At 43.4% G+C, this 19,605-nt stretch overlaps 1 protein-coding gene across 1 annotated transcript in view; it reads right to left on the bottom strand.

The window, feature by feature from the left end:
* LOC111979595 (corticotropin-releasing factor receptor 2) overlaps nucleotides 1-19,197 on the bottom strand; it is a 94,786-nt gene extending 75,589 nt beyond the window's left edge. The window contains exons 1-2 of the mRNA XM_070448822.1: nucleotides 18,981-19,197; nucleotides 18,750-18,869 (exon numbers count right to left, since the gene is read on the bottom strand). Coding sequence (XP_070304923.1) covers nucleotides 18,750-18,869; nucleotides 18,981-19,101 — 241 coding nt within the window. The 5' untranslated portion in view covers nucleotides 19,102-19,197. The remainder of the gene's footprint in view (nucleotides 1-18,749; nucleotides 18,870-18,980) is intronic.
* Nucleotides 19,198-19,605: the final 408 nt, after the last annotated feature.

Here is a 19,605-nt window from a genome sequence, read left to right as displayed (position 1 = left end):
TCCGTCCATTTGACTTTTGACACCCCTGGTATAGAATACAGTAATTACATACGAGATGAGTAATGTAGGATATGTAAACAGTTATTAAAGTTGTGTTATTTAAAGTGACGAGCGATGTCCACTCCCTGACCTTAGAGAGCCTTTTTTTATGTCTTTTTTGGTTTGGTCAGGGTGTATTTGGGTGGGCATTCTATGTCCTTTAATTTCTATGATTTGTGTTTCTATGTTTTGGCCGGGTATGGTTCTCAATCATGGACAGCTGTCTATCGTTGTCTCTGATTGGGAATCATACTTAGGCAGCCCTTTTTCCCACCTGTGATTGTGGGTAGTTGACTTTTGTTAGTGGCACTATAGCCCTCGGAAGATTCACGGTCGTTTATTTTGTTTCTTGTTTTGTTGGCGACATTCTATAATAAAGGAAATGTACGCTCACAAACGCTGCACTTTGGTCCACTTCTTTCGACGGCCGTGACAAGTGATACCTTTATAAGTCGATTTATTAAAAGTGACCAGAGATTTGAGTCTGTATGTTGGCAGTAGCCTCTCTATGTTAATGATGGCTGTTTAACAGTCTGATGGCCTTGAGATAGAAGCTGTTTTTCAGTCTCTTGAGCCCAGCTTTGATGCACCTGTACTGAACCTCGCCTTCTGGATGATAGCGGGGTGAACAGGCAGTGGCTCGGGTGGTTGTTGTCCTTGATGATCTTTTTGGCCTTCCTGTGACATCGGGTGCTGTAGGTGTCCTGGTGGGCAGATAGTTTGCCCCCAGTGATGCGTTGTGCAGACCGCATTCACCTCTTGGAGAGCCTTGCGGTTGAGGGCGGTGCAGTTGCCGTACCAGGCAGTGATACAGCCCGACAGGATGCTCTTCGATTGTGCATCTGTAAAAGTTTGAGTGTTTTAGGTGACAAGCCACATTTCTTCAGCCTCCTGAGGTTGAAAAGGCGCTGTAGCGCCTTCTTCACCACGCTGCCTGTGTGGGTGGACCATTTCAGTTTGCCGTGTTGTGTATGCCGAGGAACTTCAAATGTTCCACCATCTCCACTACTATCCCGTCGATGGGAGGTGCTTCCCTCTGCTGTTTCTGAAGTCCACAATCATCTCCTTTGTTTTTGTTTGACATTGAGTGAGAGGTTATTTTTCCTGACACCACACTCCGAGGGCCCTCACCTCGTCCATGTAGGCTGTCTCATCGTTTTCTTTTCATTTAACCTTTATTTAACTAGGCAAGTCAGTTAAGAACAAATTATTATTTACAATGACGGCATAGGAACTGCCTGTTCAGGGGCAGAACGACAGATTTTTACCTTGTCAGCTTCAAGGATTCGATCTAGCAACCTTTTGGTTACTGGCCAATGCTCAACCACAAGGATACCTTGCCGTCGTTGTTGGTAATCAAGCCTACACTGTTAGTGTCGTCTGCAAACTTGATGATTGAGTTGGAAGCGTGCATGGCCAGCAGTCATGGGTGAACAGGACTACAGGAGAGAGCTGAGAAGCGCACCCTTGTGGGCCCCAGTGTTGGAGATGTTGTTTCCTACCTTCACCACCTGGGGGACAGCCCGTCAGTAAGTCCAGGACCCAGGGTCTCAAGCTTAATGACGAGTTTGAAGGGTACTATGGTGTTTAAATGCTGAGCTGTAATCGATGAACATTTCTTCTTACATAGGTATCCCTCTTGTCCAGATGGGTTAGGGCAGTGTGTGCAGCGTGGTTGCGATTGCGTCGTCTTGTGACCTATTGGGGCGGTAAGCAAATTGGAGTGGGTCTAGGGTGTCAGGTAGGGTGGAGGTGATATGATCCTTGACTCGTCTCTCAAGCACTTCATGATGACGGAAGTCAGTGCTACGGGACGATTGTCGTTTAGCTCAGTTACTTTAGCTTTCTTGGGAACATGAACAATGGTGGCCAATCTTGAAGCATGTGGGACAGCAGACTGGGACAGGGATTGATTGAAATATGTCCGTAAACACACCAGCCAGCTGGTCTGCGCATGCTCTGAGGACGCGGCAGGGATGCTGTCTGGGCCGGCAGCCTTGCGAGGCTTAACAAATTGAAATGTTTTACTCACGTTGGCCACGGAGATGGAGAACCCACAGGCTTTGGTAGCGGGCCGTGTCAGTGGCACTGTATTGTCCTCAATGCGAGCAAAGAAGTTGTTTAATTTGTCTGGGAGCAAGACGTCGATGTCAGCGACTGGGCTGGTTTTCTTTTTGTAATCCGTGATTGACTGTAGACCCTGCCACATACGTGTCGTGTTTGAGCTGTTGAATTGCGACTTTACTTTCTCTCTATAGTGACGCTTTGCCTGTTTGATTGCCTTGCGGTGTGAATAGCTGCACTGTTTATATTCGGCCATGTTTCCAGTCCGCCTTGCCATGATTAAAAGCGGTGGTTCGCCGCTTTGAGTTTTGGGCGAAGCTGCTATCAATCAACGATTTCCGGTTAGGAAAGGTTTGAATAGTCACAGTGGGTACCACATCACCGATGCGCTTGCTAATAAACTCGCTCACCAAGTCAGCGTATACATCAATGTTATTGTCTGAGGCTATCCAGAACATATCCCAGTCCACGTGATCGAATCCGATTTGTCAGACCAGTGTTGGATAGACCTGAGCACGGGCGTTTCCTGTTTTAGTTTCTGTCAATAGACTGGGAGCAACAAAATGTAATCATGGTCAGATTTGGCGGGGGAGGGGGGGGCTTTGTATGCATAGCGGAAGTTAGAGGAGCAATGATCCACCAGCTTGTGTCGCGCATTCGACATGCTGATTGAATTTAGAGGTCTTGTTCTCAGGTTAGCATTGTTAAACAACTTCTTAGGGCTAGGCCCCTTTTTCTCCACTTCATGTCTGAGAGAGGACGTGCCTAAAGTAAACTGCCTGTAGCTCAGGCCCTGAGACCAGGATATGCATATAATTGGTACCATTGGAAAGAAAACACCTTGAAGTTTGTAGAAATGGTAAAATAATGTAGAATAATATAACAAATAGATATGGTAGGAGAAAATCCAAAGAAAAAACCAACCAGAATTGTTTTTGTTGTTGAGAGACCATCCTCTTAGAAAGGCAAGAGAAAGGTCATATTGAAAAATTAGCTCCCTGGATGCAATTCCTATGGCTGTCAGCAGTCTATTGTTCAAGGTTTCAGGCTCGTAACTTCAAAAACGGGATATAAAGAAGATTTTATCTAACAAAACTACACTACATGTTATAGCTGGACCCTTTGGATGTCAAATCAGAGGAAGATTTTCAAAAAGTAAGTGAATATTTAATCTGTTATAGTAGCTATTACAGCGAAAACATGCCATGCGATTGTTTGAGGACGGCGCCCCACATCAAAATATTTTTCCACCGGCACAGGTTTCATAAATTCACATATAACGATTAAATATTCACTTACTTTTTGAAAATCTTCCTCTGATTTGACATCCAAAGGGTCCCAGCTATAACATGTAGTGTAGTTTTGTTAGATAAAATCCTTCTTTATATCCCGTTTTTGAAGTTACGAGCCTGAAACCTTGAACATAGACTGCTGACAGCCATAGGAATTGCATCCAGGGAGCTAATTTTCAATATGACCTTTCTCTTGCCTTTCTAAGAGGATGGTCTCTCAACAACAAAAACAATTCTGGTTGGTTTTTCTTTGGATTTTCTCCTACCATATCTATTTTGTTATATTATTCTACATTATTTTACCATTTCTACAAACTTCAAGGTGTTTTCTTTCCAATGGTACCAATTATATGCATATCCTGGCTTCAGGGCCTGAGCTACAGGCAGTTTACTTTYGGCACGTCCTTCAGACAMGAAGTGGAGAAAAAAGGGGCCTAGCCCTAAGAAGTTGTTTAACAATGCTAACCTGAGAACAAGACCTCCTAAATTCAATCAGCATGTCGAATGCGCGACACAAGCTGGTGGCATTCTGGATCATTGCTCCTCTAACTTCCGCTATGCATACAAAGCCCTCCCCCGCCCTGCCTTCGGCAAATCTGACCATGATTACATTTTGTTGCTCCCAGTCTATTGACAGAAACTAAAACAGGAAACGCCCGTGCTCAGGTCTATCCAACACTGGTCTGACAAATCGGATTCGATCACGTGGACTGGGATATGTTCTGGATAGCCTCAGACAATAACATTGATGTATACGCTGACTTGGTGAGCGAYTTTATTAGCAAGCGCATCGGTGATGTGGTACCCACTGTGACTATTCAAACCTTTCCTAACCYGAAATCGTTGATTGATAGCAGCTTCGCCCAAAACTCAAAGCGCGAACCACCGCTTTTAATCATGGCAAGGCGACTGGAAACATGGCCGAATATAAACAGTGCAGCTATTCACACCGCAAGGCAATCAAACAGGCAAAGCGTCACTATAGAGAGAAAGTAYAGTCGCAATTCAACAGCTCAAACACGACACGTATGTGGCAGGGTCTACAGTCAATCACGGATTACAAAAAGAAAACCAGCCCAGTCGCTGACATCGACGTCTTGCTCCCAGACAAATTAAACAACTTCTTTGCTCGCWTTGAGGACAATACAGTGCCACTGACACGGCCCGCTACCAAAGCCTGTGGGTTCTCCATCTCCGTGGCCAACGTGAGTAAAACATTTCAATTTGTTAAGCCTCGCAAGGCTGCCGGCCCAGACGGCATCCCTAGCCGCGTCCTCAGAGCATGCGCAGACCAGCTGGCTGGTGTGTTTACGGACATATTCAATCAATCCCTGTCCCAGTCTGCTGTCCCCACATGCTTCAAGATGGCCACCATTGTTCATGTTCCCAAGAAAGCTAAYGTAACTGAGCTAAACGACAATCGTCCCGTAGCACTGACTTCCGTCATCATGAAGTGCTTGAGAGACGAGTCAAGGATCATATCACCTCCACCCTACCTGACACCCTAGACCCACTCCAATTTGCTTACCGCCCCAATAGGTCCACAGACGACGCAATCGCAACCARGCTGCACACTGCCCTAACCCATCTGGACAAGAGGGATACCTATGTAAGAATGATGTTCATCGATTACAGCTCAGCATTTAACACCATAGTACCCTTCAAACTCGTCATTAAGCTTGAGACCCTGGGTCCTGGACTTTCTGACGGGCTGCCCCCAGGTGGTGAAGGTAGGAAACAACATCTCCAACACTGGGGCCCCACAAGGGTGCGTTCTCAGCTCTCTCCTGTAGTACCTGTTCACCCATGACTGCGTGGCCATGCACGCTTCCAACTCAATCATCAAGTTTGCAGACGACACTACAGTGGTAGGCTTGATTACCAACAACGACGGCAGGTATCCTAGTGGTTAGAGCATTGGCCAGTAACCAAAAGGTTGCTAGATCGAATCCTTGAAGCTGACAAGGTAAAAATCTGTCGTTCTGCCCCTGAACAAGGCAGTTCCATGCCACTCATTGTAAATAATAATTTGTTCTTAAATACTTGCCTAGTTAAATAAAGGTTAAATGAAAAGAAACGATGAGGACACCTACGCATGGACGAGGTGAGGGCACTCGAGTTATAGGTGTCAGGAAAATAACCTCTCACTCAATGTCACAAACAAAAGGAGATGATTGTGGACTTCAGGAAACAGCAGAGGGAGCACCTCCACATCGACGGGATAGTAGTGGAGATGGTGGAACATTTGAAGTTCCTCGGCATACACAACACGGGCAAACTGAAATGGCTCCACCCACACAGGCAGCGTGGTGAAGAAGGCGCTACAGCGCCTTTTCAACCTCAGGAGGCTGAAGAAATGTGGCTTGTCACCTAAAACACTCAAACTTTTACAGATGCACAATCGAGAGCATCCTGTCGGGCTGTATCACTGCCTGGTACGGCAACTGCACCGCCCTCAACCGCAAGGCTCTCCAGAGGTGATGCGGTCTGCACAACGCATCACTGGGGGCAAACTATCTGCCCACCAGGACACCTACAGCACCCGATGTCACAGGAAGGCCAAAAAGATCATCAAGGACAAACAACCACCCGAGCCACTGCCTGTTCACCCCGCTATCATCCAGAAGGCGAGGTCAGTACAGGTGCATCAAAGCTGGGCTCAAGAGACTGAAAACAGCTTCTATCTCAAGGCCATCAGACTGTTAAACAGCCATCATTAACATAGAGAGGCTACTGCCAACATACAGACTCAAATCTCTGGTCACTTTAATAAATGGACTTAATAAAGGTATCACTTGTCACGGCCGTCGAAAGAAGTGGACCAAAGTGCAGCGTTGTGAGCGTACATTTCCTTTTATTATAGAATGTCGCCAACAAAACAAGAAACAAAATAAACGACCGTGAATCTTCCGAGGGCTATAGTGCCACTAACAAATCAACACCCACAATCACAGGTGGAAAAAGGGCTGCCTAAGTATGATTCCCAATCAGAGACAACGATAGACAGCTGTCCATGATTGAGAACCATACCCGGCCAAAACATAGAAACACAAATCATAGAAATAAAGGACATAGAATGCCCACCCAAATCAACCCTGACCAAACCAAAAAGAGACATAAAAAAAGGCTCTCTAAGGTCAGGGAGTGACATCGCTCGTCACTTTAAATAACACAACTTTAATACTGTTTACATATCCTACATTACTCATCTCGTATGTATTACTGTATTCTATACCAGGGGTGTCAAAGTCAAATGGACGGAGGGCCAAATAAAAAAATTAGCTACAAGCCGACGGGCCGGACTGTTCGAATGTTCATTGAAAAATTTTTAAATGACGCATATAGTCTAGTGAACCTAATTGAACCTACTGAAAAACCTAACAAATATATTCCAATATGATCAGATAATAAAGCAATATTTTCTTATGGCTCTGTCAGTAATCTTTAATTTTTCAACAGACACAAAAGACAAATTTCCTTTATATAAAAATCCCATAACATGAACATTAAATGAAAGAAACCGGTATTCAAGGCACCATCAGTAGCCTATTATTTTCTATTTTAGCAAAGTGGGCTAAATTTACTTCAAAGAAAAAAAACAATAATAGCAATTTTCTATCATCCACTCAACTGAAATATTTTTAAAATATAATTGGATTTGAAATACAATAAAATAAAGTGCAAAAAATCTATTAATCAAAAACAACACTTTGTTTAAGGAGAAGTAACATGCAGTGAAACAAATATTAAACTTTAACTTTTAAACTTGAACTGAGTAAAAACTCTAAATATGTGATTGCCACGTAATGTTTCACTTGTTTGAGGTTGGGGTGATACTGGTGGTGTCCCATCTTTTCCCACAAGTTTCATCAATGTTCGGGGTAAGGCTCTGAGCTGAGGAAATCCTCAGAATTGAGGTGAGGTGTTCAGCAGTAAGTCGACTTCTGTGTGATGTTTTGTTCAGGTTCATCAAAGAAAACAGTTGTTCACACAGGTATGTGCTGCCAAACATAGACCAACGTTTGAGCAGCCTGGATGCGCAGCTGTGGGCATTTGTGTCGGGGAGGAAACGGGCGAACTCCGCAGCACCACTGCCGCATATTTTGCCCTCAGTGCATCATTGCATTGGAGGTCAATCAACTCCATTTGGAGGTTTGGTGGTGAGCTTTCCACGTCAACAGCAAATGGGTTACCGAGCAGTTCCAACCTGCTTTTTTTGTGCTTCAAAGTCAGCAAATCGCGTTCGAAAGTCAGCGGCAAGCATACCTATTTAATCAGCCAACTGTGCGCTCGGGAACGCACTGGTAGGAGAGCTTCTCTTTTCATGGTCTGGCAGCTGGGAAAGTGGCTCAAATTTTCTTCCGCATCTGCGTCTCCCACAGAGTCAGTTTGGTTTTTAAATGCCTTCACTGTACTGTACAATATCAGAGATGACATGATCCCGACCTGCAGCTGCAAGTTCATTGCATTCAGATGACTCGTATGTCACACAGAAAAGCCATTTCACACAGAAACATTTCGTCTCGGAGTTGTGTTGTGTCTTTCCCTTTGCTGTCCAAGAACAGACAAATCTCCTCACGAAGCTCGAAACACTTTGAAGCACCTTTCCTGGCTTAGCCATCGCAACTCTCTGTGTGATAAGGCAAATCACCATGCCTCCGTTTTCTAATCTCGTCAGAAATGCCTTGAACTGGCGGTGATTCACAAACCTTTGGCTCTGATTAAAGTTAACTGTGCGCGTGATGATGCTCATTACATGCTCCATTTTCAAGGCTTTACCCACAACGCTTCCTGGTGTATGATACAATGATAAGCTGTCAGCTCACCTGTCGCGTTTTCCTCTTGCATCTTTTCCCGTATCTTCGCCACCATCCGCTCCTGTGTCCACACATCGCAGGTGCTCCGTCGGTTGTCAAACCCACGAGTTTTTCCCAAGCAGCTCCATCTCATTCACATCTTGACACTCTTCATACAAATCATGCCCCGTAGTTGTGCCATGCATAGGACGTAAAGCCAAAAACTCCTCTGTCACGCTTAGGCTGGAGTCCACTCCGCGGATGAAAATTGACAACTGGGCAATGTCAGAAATGTCGGTGCTCTCATCCACAGCCAAGGAATATGCAATGAAATCTTTTCCCTTTTTCACAAGCTGCTCTTTTAGATTGATGGACAACTGGTTACTCTCTCGGCAATGGTGTTTCTGCTCAGACTCACATTTAAAAAGAGTTGCCTTTTTTCTGGGCAAACTTCGTCACAAACTTTAATCATGCAGTTTGATGAAATCCCCTCCGTAAAATGGCGGGCTGATTTAGCGATCTCTTCTGCAAAATAAAAAAACTGGCCTTGACACAGCCTGGCCTTGTGATTTGGCTTTTTTTGAACAGAGCCTGTCGAGATTTGAGGCCCGTTTTAATTCCTCTGCCTTTTGTAGCCTTTGTTCCATGTCCATATTCTGTTTTTTGTCCGCGTGTTTCGTTTCATAATGTCGTCTCAGATTATACTCTTCAGTACCGCCACACTTTCTCCACACAGAAGACACACAGGTTTTCCAGCATCCTCCGTGAACATATACTCCGATCCCACCTTGTTTGAAACCCCCGGTCTCAGTGTCCACCTTCCGTTTTGCCATTTTTGATGGTTATCTGAAAGTTAATTTTACTGTGATGCTGACACTGCTGTGCCAATAAATATTGAAATGAAGCAGCCTACTGCTCGGTGCGTCACCGTTGCATTGTGGGAAATGATAGTATTGGTGCGTGTAAAAGATCTGCGGGCTGCCGGCTTGCTGCGGTCTGCGGGCCGGTTCTAATAATAAATCAAGATCATCCCAGGGGCCGCTAAAAAACCTTCTCGCGGGCCGGATGTGGCCGCGAGGCCTGACTAACGGACATTATTATTTCTATACGATCTACTGCATCTTGCCTATGCCGATCTACCATCGCTCAACCATATATTTCTATGTACATATTCTTATTCATCCCTTTACAGTTGTGTGTATAAGGTAGTTGTTGTGAATTWGTTAGATTACTTGTTAGATATTACTATATTGACGGAACTAGAAGCACAAGAATTTCACTACACTCGCATTAACATCTGCTAACCATGTGTATGTGACCAATAAAATTTGATTTAACACATGAACTGTCAATATTACCAGCGATTGCAAGTTAAAATGTTGGTGTTGTTATCTTTTGCAGTGTGCTGCTTTTTAAAAATGTTTTATGTATATGCCCTGAAGCACTGTGGGAAAGAAATGTATTATCCTGACCGCTGGGATTTCACACACATATTCCTCATAGCTAAACATTCAGGGATGACTAGTTATATCTCAATGACGAGCAAATATCTGTTGATTATCTGTTGATTATTGAAATGGTCTGGGCCTTGTTTCCCAGTTGGATTTAACTTAAAAATGACGATGATTGTATCAGATGCATCGTTGCTTATGAGTGTTTCCAAAACAAGCARGTAGAAAGAACATTTGCTAAGTGCATCGTTAGACCACATGTCGATACTGAAACGATTGAAAGAAAAGCAGCACTACTCTCGCATGAGCTTATTCCATTCAAATTTTGCCTAAACTGTTCGGACACTACAGATTGAAGTTAGCAGATTGGTTGCACACACTTCGGGCGACTCCCAAGACACCATCGTGGTCATTTCAATAGAGGGGCTAATGTGACAGACTGGATTCAGATATTGGTTTCCTGCACACCACAAAGATATTTAACCTGCAGATCCAAAACTTAGGCATTAGCTTGCAGAGATAGAACAAGATATACTGGGCCCGGTTCCCCGATAGCGACGGAATTTAGGCTTATGAGTGTTTCAAAGATGCATCTATCSTACAACGGCCGAAGGCGTAACATMCGTTTTCCAAAACACCACGCAGAGAGAATGTTTGCCAAGTGCGTCGTTGAGGCATGTGTTGATACTGATAGGATCGAAAGAAAGCCAGCACTGCTCTGTCACGCCCTGGCCTTAGTATTCTTTGTTTTCTTTATTATTTTAGTTAGGTCAGGGTGTGACATGGGGTATGTTTGTGTTTTGGGTGTTTATTATGGTAAAGGGGGTGTTGGTTTTAGTGTATGGGTTTGTGTTGAGTGTATGTGTCTAGGATTGTCTATGGTTGAGTGTAGGTGTTTAGGAAAGTCTATGGTTGCCTGATTTGGTTCTCAATCAGAGACAGCTGGTTATTGTTGTCTCTGATTGGGAGCCATATTTAAGGTAGCCATAGGCTTTAGGTGTTTGTGGGAAATTGTCTATGTTTGAACGTTGGTAGCCTGTGTGTGTGTGCACAACGTTTATAGCTTCACGTTTGTTTAGTTTATGTATAGTGTTCGTTTCATGTTTTCTCTCTTCTGAATAAAAGTTATAAATGTTCTTTTCACGCGCTGCGCCTTGGTCCTCACTCTCTTCAGTAGACGATCGTGACATGCTCTCGGAACAGCTTTCTCCATTCAAATCTTACCTTAACATTAGAATTATTCCACAATAATGACGACGGATCAGCTCCTAAAAAGAAATCCTCACCTATGGCTGCAAATATTGAGGCTGGTTATTATAATGCTTACTCTATAATAATGCACTAAATCAAGATTTGGCACATTATTGCGCACATGTTATAACACATCATGAAGTACTCTGAACAAAAATATGAATGTAACATGCAACAATTTCAAAGGTTTTACTCAGTCCAAAACATGCTCAATGGGTGACATGTCTGGTGAGTATGCAGGCCATGGAAGAACCGGGACATTTTCAGCTTCCAGGAAATGTTTACAGATCCTTGCAACATCGGGCCATGCATTATCATGCGGAAACATGGGGTGATGGAGCCGTAAGAATGGCACAACAATGTGCCTCAGGATCTCGTCATGGTTTCTCTGTGCATTCAAATTGCCATTGATGCAATTGTGTTCATTGTCCGTAGCTTATGCCTGCCCATACCATAACCCCACCACCACCATGGGACACTCTGTTCATAACGTTGACATCAGTAAATCGCTCGCCCACACGACGCCATACACGCAGTCTGCCATCTGCCCGGAACAGCCTTGGTGAGGACGACGGGCACGCAGATGAGCTTCCCTGAGGCAGTTTTTGGCAGTTTGTTCAGAAATTCTTCGGTTGTGCAAAGCCACAGTTTTATCAGCTGTCAGGGTGGCTGTTCTGAGACGATACCACAGGTGAAAAAGCCAGATGTGGAGGTCCTGGGCTGGAGTGGTTACACGTGGTCTGCGGTTGTGAGGCCGGTTGGTCGTACTGCCTATTTCTCTAAAACGACGTTGGAAGCGGCTTATGGTAGAGAAATTAACATTAAACGATCTGGCAACAGCTCTGGTGGACATTCCTGCAGTCAGCATGCCAACTGCACGCTCCCTCAAAACTTGAGACATCTGTGCCATTGTGTTTTGTGACAAAACTTTACATTTTAGAGTGGCCTTTTATTGTCCCCAGCACAAGGTGCACCTGTGTATTGATCATGCTGTTTAATCAGCTTCTTGATATGCCACACCTGTCAGGTGGATGGATTATCTTGGCAGCAGAGAAATGCTCACTGACAGGGATGTAAACAAATGTGCACAACATTTGAGAGAAATAAGCTTTTTGTGCGTATGGACATTTCTGGGATCTTTTATTTCAGCTCATGAAACGTGGCACCAACACTTTGTATGTTGCATGTATATTTTTTTCCCGGTGGATATTGAGGTAAAATTACAGACATTAGCTTACAAAAGCAAAATTATTACTCAATTAAATGAATGTCAAATTGATATAAATAGTATTGAATGATATAGGCCTATATAGCCTATACTGTAGACTATTAAAACAACATGACAAAAAGTATGTGGACACCTGCTCATTGAACATCTCATTCCAAAATCATGGGCATTAATATGGAGTTGGTCCCCCTTTGCTGCTGTAACAGCCTCCACTCTTCTGGGAAGGCTTTCCACTAGATGTTGGAACTAGAGGTCGACCGATTATGATTTTTCAACGCCGATACCGATTATTGGAGGACAAAAAAGCCGATACCGATTAATCGGCTGATTAAAAAGAAATATTTAAAAAATAATGTACTTATATATATATATATCATACACACACACATTTTTGTAATAATGACAATTGCAACAATACTGAATGAACAATGAACACTTTTATTTTAACTTAATATAATACATAAATATAAACCAATTTAGTCTCAAATAACATGAGCAGAGCTTGTCTGCATGGTCCCCTGTCAGTCTGCTCCTCTGCGAAACACAGACCTTATTTGAAGTAGATCAAGACATTCTCTATGGAAGACATGAACGGTAAAATAACGAAGGAACCCCTTTCAAGTTCAGCCGCAAGATATTACAGGAATTATAACGCGTCGACTATTTCTCTCTAAACCATATACTGTACCTTTGACTAATCCGGAAACTATCACCTCGAAAACAAAATGTTCATTCCGTTCCGTATTTTATCTAACGGGTGGCATCCATGAGTCTAAATATTCCTGTTACATTGCACAACCTTCAATGTTATGTCATAATTACGTAAAATTCTGGCAAATTAGTTCGCAAAGAGCCAGCGGCCCAAACTGTTGCATATACCCTGACTCTGCGTGCAATGAACGCAAAGAGAAATGACACAATTTCACCAGGTTAATATTGCCTGCTAACCTGGATTTCTTTTAGCTAAATATGCAGGTTTAAGAATATATACTTGTGTATTGATTTTAAGAAAGGCATTGATGTTTATGGTTAAGTACACATTTGAGCAATGACAGTCATTGATTGATTGTTTTTTATAAGATAAGTTTAATGCTAGCTAGCAACTTACCTTAGCTTACTGCATTCGCGTAACAGGCAGACTCCTCGTGGAGTGCAATGTAATCAGGTGTTAGAGCATTGGACTAGTTAACTGTAAGGTTGCAAGATTGGATCCCCCGAGCCGACAAGGTTAAAAATCCTAGGCCGTCATTGAAAATAAGAATGTGTTCTTAACTGACTTGCCTCGTTAAATAAAGATTAAATAAAGGCGTAAAAAATATATATATACACTGCTCAAAAAAATAAAGGGAACACTAAAAATAACACATCCTAGATCTGAATGAATGAAATATTCTTATTAAATACTTTTTTTCTTTACATAGTTGAATGTACTGACAACAAAATCACACAAAAATGATCAATGGAAATCAAATTTATCAACCCATGGAGGTCTGGATTTGGAGTCACACTCAAAATTAAAGTGGAAAACCACACTACAGGCTGATCCAACTTTGATGTAATGTCCTTAAAACAAGTCAAAATGAGGCTCAGTAGTGTGTGTGGCCTCCACGTGCCTGTATGACCTCCCTACAACGCCTGGGCATGCTCCTGATGAGGTGGCGGATGGTCTCCTGAGGGATCTCCTCCCAGACCTGGACTAAAGCATCCGCCAACTCCTGGACAGTCTGTGGTGCAACGTGGCGTTGGTGGATGGAGTGAGACATGATGCCCAGATGTGCTCAATTGGATTCAGGTCTGGGGAACGGGCGGGCCACGCCATAGCATAAATTCTTCCTCTTGCAGGAACTGCTGACACACTCCAGCCACATGAGGTCTAGCATTGTCTTTGCATTAGGAGGAACCCAGGGCCAACCGCACCAGCATATGGTCTCACAAGGGGTCTGAGGATCTCATCTCGGGAACCTAATGGCAGTCAGGTACCTCTGGCGAGCACATGGAGGGCTGTGCGCCCCCAAAGAAATGCCACCCACACCATGACTGACCCAACGCCAAACCGGTCATGCTGGAGGATGTTGCAATCAGCAGAACGTTCTCCACGGCGTCTCCAGACTCTGTCACATGTGCTCAGTGTGAACCTGCTTTCATCTGTGAAGAGCACAGGGCGCCAGTGGCGAATTTAGCTCCTCCTTGCAAAAAGGCGGAGGTAGCGGTCCTGCTGCTGGGTTGTTGCCCTCCTACGACCTCCTCCACGTCTCCTGATGTACTGCCTGTCTCCTGGTAGCGCCTCCATGCTCTGGACACTACGCTGACAGACACAGCAAACCTTCTTGCCACAGCTCGCATTGATGTGCCATCCTGGATGAGCTGCACTACCTGTGCCACTTGTGTGGGTTGTAGACTCCGTCTCATGCTACCACTAGAGGGAAAGCACCGCCAGCATTCAAAAGTGACCAAAACATCAGCCAGGAAGCATAGGAACTGAGAAGTGGTCTGTGGTCACCACCTGCAGAACCACTCCTTTATTGGGGGTGTCTTGCTAATGTAACGGATGTGAAATGGCTAGCTGTTAGCGGGTACGCGCTACTAGCGTTTCAATCAGTTACGTCACTTGCTCTGAAACCTACAAGTAGTGTTGCACCTTGCCCTGCAAGGGCCGTGGACTTTGTGGAGCGATGGGTAACGATGCTTCGTGGGCGACCGTTGTTGATGTGTGCAGAGGGTCCCTGGTTCCGCCCGTGTCGGGGCGAGGGGACGGTTTAAAGTTATACTGTTACATTGATCTGTTGACCCGGATCACTGGTTGCAGCGGAAAAGGAGGAGGTTGAAAGGGGGGTGAGTGTAACGGATGTGAAATGGCTAGCTAGTTAGCGGGTACGCGCTACTAGCGTATTCAATCAGTTACGTCACTTGCTCTGAAACCTAGAAGTAGTGTTGCACCTTGCTCTGCAAGGGCCGCGGCTTGTGGAGCGATGGTAACGACGCTTCGCTGGGTGTCAGTTGTTGATGTGTGCAGAGGGTCTCTGGTTTGCGCCCGTGTCGGGGCGAAGGGACGCCGTAAAGTTATACTGTTACACTAATTGCCTATAATTTCCACCTGTTGTCTATTCCAATTGCACAACAGCATGTGAAATGTATTGTCAATCAGTGTTGCTTCCTAAGTGGACAGTTTGATTTCACAGAAGTGTGATTGACTTGGAGTTACATTGTGTTGTTTAAGTGTTCCCTTTATTTTTTTGAGCAGTGTATATATATATATATATCGGCAAATCGGCGCCCAAAAATACCGATTCCGATTGTTATGAAAACTTGAAATCGGCCCTAATTAATCGGCCATTCCGATTAATCGGTCGACCTCTAGTTGGAACATTGATGCGGGGACTTGCTTCCATTCAACGACAAGAGCATTAATGAGGTCTCTCACAGATTTTGGTCGATTAGGCCTGGCTCACAGTAAGTGTTCAAATGCATCTTAAAGGTGTTCGATGGGGTTCAGATCAGGGCTCTGTGCAGGCCAGTCAAGTTCTTACACACCGATCTCAACAAACCATTTCTTTATAAACCTCGCTTTGTGCACGGGGGCATTGTCATTTTGAAACACGAAAGGGCCTTCCCCAAACTGTTGCCACAAAGTTGGAAGCACAAAATCGTCTAAATTGTCATTGTATGCTGTAGCGTTAAGATTTCCCTTCACTGGAACTCAGGAGCCTGAACAATGAAAAACCGCCTCAGACCATTATTCCTCATCCACCAAACTTTACAGCTCATACAATGCATTCGGGCCGGTAGCGCTCTAGAAATCGCCAAACGCAGTTTCGTCCGTCGGATGGTGAAGAGATACAGTGCATTCGGAAAGTTTTCAGACCCTTTGACCTTTTCCACATTTTGTTGTGTTACAGTCCCATTCTAAAATGGATAAAATAGTATTTTACCTCATCAATATACACACAATACCCCATAATGACAAAGTAAAACAGGTTTTTAAACATTTTTGCAAATGTTTGAAAAATAAAAAACTTAAGTATCACAATTACACAAGCATTCAGACCATTTACTCAGTACTTTGTTGAAGCACCTTTGGCACCGATTACAGCCTCAAGTCTTCTTGGGTATGACACTACAAGTTTGGCACACCAAGTTTGGCACACTAGTTTCTCCCATTCGTCTCTTTGGCACACTAGTTTCTCCCATTCTTCTCTGCAGATCCTCTCAAGCTCTGTCAGGTATGATGGGGAGCATCGCTGGGCTCTGGCTGGGCCACTCAAGGAAGTTCAGAGACTTGTTCCGAAACCACTCCTGTGTTGTCTTGGCTGTATGCTTAGGTTGTTGTCCTGTTGGAAGGTGAACGTTCACCTCAGTATGAGGTCTTGAGCGCTCTGGAGCATCAAGGATCTCTGTACTTTGCTCCGTTCATCTTTCCCTTGATCCTGACCAGTCTCCCAGTCCTTGCTGCTGAAAAACATTCCCACAGCAGGATGCTAATGCTACCATGCTTCACCGAAGGGATCGTGCCAGGTTTCGTCCAGACATGACACTTGGCATTCAGGCCAAAGAGTTCAATCTTGGTTTCATCAGACCAAATAATCTTATTTCTCATGGTCTGAGAGTCTTTAGGTGCCTTTTGGTAAACACCAAGTGGGCTGTCATGTGCCTTTTACTGAGGAGTGGCTTCCGTCTGGCCGCTCTACCACAAAGTCCTGATTGGTGGAGTGCTGCAGAGATGGTTGTCCATCTAGCAGGTTCTCCCATCTCTACAAAGGAACACTGGAGCTCTGTCAGAGTGACCATCGTGTTCTTGGTCACCTCCCTGACCAAGGCCCTTCTCCCTCGATTGCTCAGTTTGGCTGGGCGGCCAGCTCTAGGAAGAGTATTGGTAGTTCCAAACTTTTTCCATTTAAGAATGATGGAGGCCCCTGTGTTTTTGGGGACCTTCAATGCTGCAGACATTTTTTGGTAACCTTCCCCAGATCTGTGCCTTGACACAATCCTGTCTTGGACTTCTATGGACAATTCCTTCGACCTCATGGCTTGGTTTTTGAAAGAACTTTCCAAATCATGTCCAATCAATTGAATTTACCACAGGTGGACTCCAATCAAGCTGTAGAAACATCTCAAGGATGATAAATGGAAACAGGATGCATCTGAGCTCAATTTCGAGTCTCATAGCAAAGGGTCTGAATACTTTTGTAAATAAGGTATTTCTGTTTTTATTTTTATACATTTGTTAACATTTCTAAAAAACTGTTTTCGCTTTGTCATTATGGGGTTGGACTTCTGTGTAGATTGATAAGGGATTTATTTGATGTTATCCATTTTAGAATAAGGCTGTAACGTAACAAAATGTGGAGTCTGAAAACTTTCCGAATGCACTGTATATTACCAATGCTTACCCAATAAAAATACACTAAATCACAGATTTGGCACAGCATTGCACACATGTTAGGCTACATATTGAGAAAAATTATAGACAGTAGCAAAATAGAACTCAATTGTTTAAACATGAAATGTATTTCAATATGAATGAAATAGGCCTATTGGGAACTTTGTATTTGTTGTCAACTTTGATCTGAAGTTATTGGCAGTCACCATATGACAGATAAGATCCAAGTTTTAAGTTTTATTGTCACGTGCACAAGTACAGTTCAAATATGTTGTTTTCTGCATTCGTTATCTCAAATCACCCTGTCAGACTTCATAAATAAACAATATGTCTATCTCTATGCCCATCTCTGGAGTTGACAGCTCCACCATCAACYGTGATCTATTATTTTCATTATTACATCTGTCACTATTATTTAATTAGCGATTCTCATCAATAACTACTCTTCTGGATGTGAACAATGATGCATCGAGTGACACAGGTGTTTCTCTACATTATCAATCAGGGTGTTGCTGCTCGCCCATGTGTAGTAATCCATCTTGAGAAATTAATGAAAGATGAATGAATGAATGAATGTTGGCAGGTTAGGTATGGTGATGAAAACTAAGTCCACCAAAAGCACAGGGCAGGTCAGAGAGCCAAAACAGAGAGGAAAGATAGTGTTGCTTATTTTGACATTGTTGATCATGTGTCATAACAGGATGGTTATTGTAGACATAACTTGACTCAGTATTCAATATAAAAATAACATCAATTGGATCAAATCACACTGGATTTGATTTCAGATTTCCGTTCAAATGTATACTGGGTGTATTACAAAATTATGAGTATATGACAATTCATTTCATTACAGTGTTTCCTGTTAAAAATGTGTTACTATACCATCACACATCTTGGTAGAGCAATTGGAGAAAACTGCATGTATTCGCATTTGCAAAAATGGTGCTTGAGTCTTCTGACTCTATTCCAGCAACCCACGCGCAAACTAAATATGATATTATTACTGTAGCTAGTACTAGAAGATTGGTTTCGATTGCACAACTAAATATGATATTATTACTGTAGCTAGTACTAGAAGATTGGTTTCGATTGCAGTTTAGATAACTCTAAACTGTGTTTGCTTAATTTATGATCTGCAACATTACCACCAGAAAAGTATCGCCAACCAATTACGCATGGACAGCGACAAACCCCATAAACATACACGGTGGGAAAAAAACGTTAACAGAATTAAATGGTTTAATTTCTTACTTGTTGTGTTGTACTTCACCCCATTGATGTACTCGGGACAGGGTCTCTCCACCATCCGTCCGGTGTTGCTCTTTGGCCAACATGTTCCAATCTCATCCGTTGTGGCATTGCAATACAAACCTTTAAATAAATAAAAAGACGTTTCAATAATGATCATTATTCGTCCAAGTCCTCAAGAAATAGCATTAGCCTAACCATTGATGACCGTGTCAAAATCACCCCAAATCGTACCGTCAAAATCCATCAAAGAGAACGATGCGTTTTCATAGAAACTGTCTTGAAATGAATCCATCACACTGCAGTTTGGGTCTCCAAACTCCCCAAAGATGATTTGGTAAATCGTAGCATCCATGGTTAATTGATACGTTAAATCAAATAATTTTAAACTGGGATTGAAGTCCAAGAGGTTCCCTACACGAAGCCCACTACAGTATGTGCATGTGTTTCATCCAAGCTATAAACGCATGAAAAAGTGTGCCCTTTCAAACCCATGGAAAACGTCTCGTCCAATTGGTGCACTCAGAAGTGACTCCAAGCGCTCGAGCGCTTCTCTCTCTCTCCTACTCGCACCGCTCCCTGTGCAATCAGATTGACACACCGAGCCTCAGCCTATTTACACACATTCATCATCCCGCTATGGAATTATACAAAAATTATGAAAGTGAGTTAAATTAATACCAAAAATACCTTAATTTAAGTACTGTCCATCTGTTCTGTCTCTTGCAGCCGTTGTGAGTTATTGAGACATATCTAATTTTGAGAATAACAATCTGGTAAGCAAACTACTGATCCAATGTACTGTTGAGACCAATGGGGGTTGGAAACAATAGTTTTATTTTTTTTCCTCATAAATGTT

Source organism: Salvelinus sp. IW2-2015, linkage group LG19, assembly GCF_002910315.2.
Source record: "Salvelinus sp. IW2-2015 linkage group LG19, ASM291031v2, whole genome shotgun sequence".
Lineage (NCBI taxonomy): Eukaryota > Metazoa > Chordata > Actinopteri > Salmoniformes > Salmonidae > Salvelinus > Salvelinus sp. IW2-2015.
The sequence above is the reverse complement of the archived record's forward strand: the minus strand, read 5'-3'. Positions and strand labels throughout refer to the sequence as shown.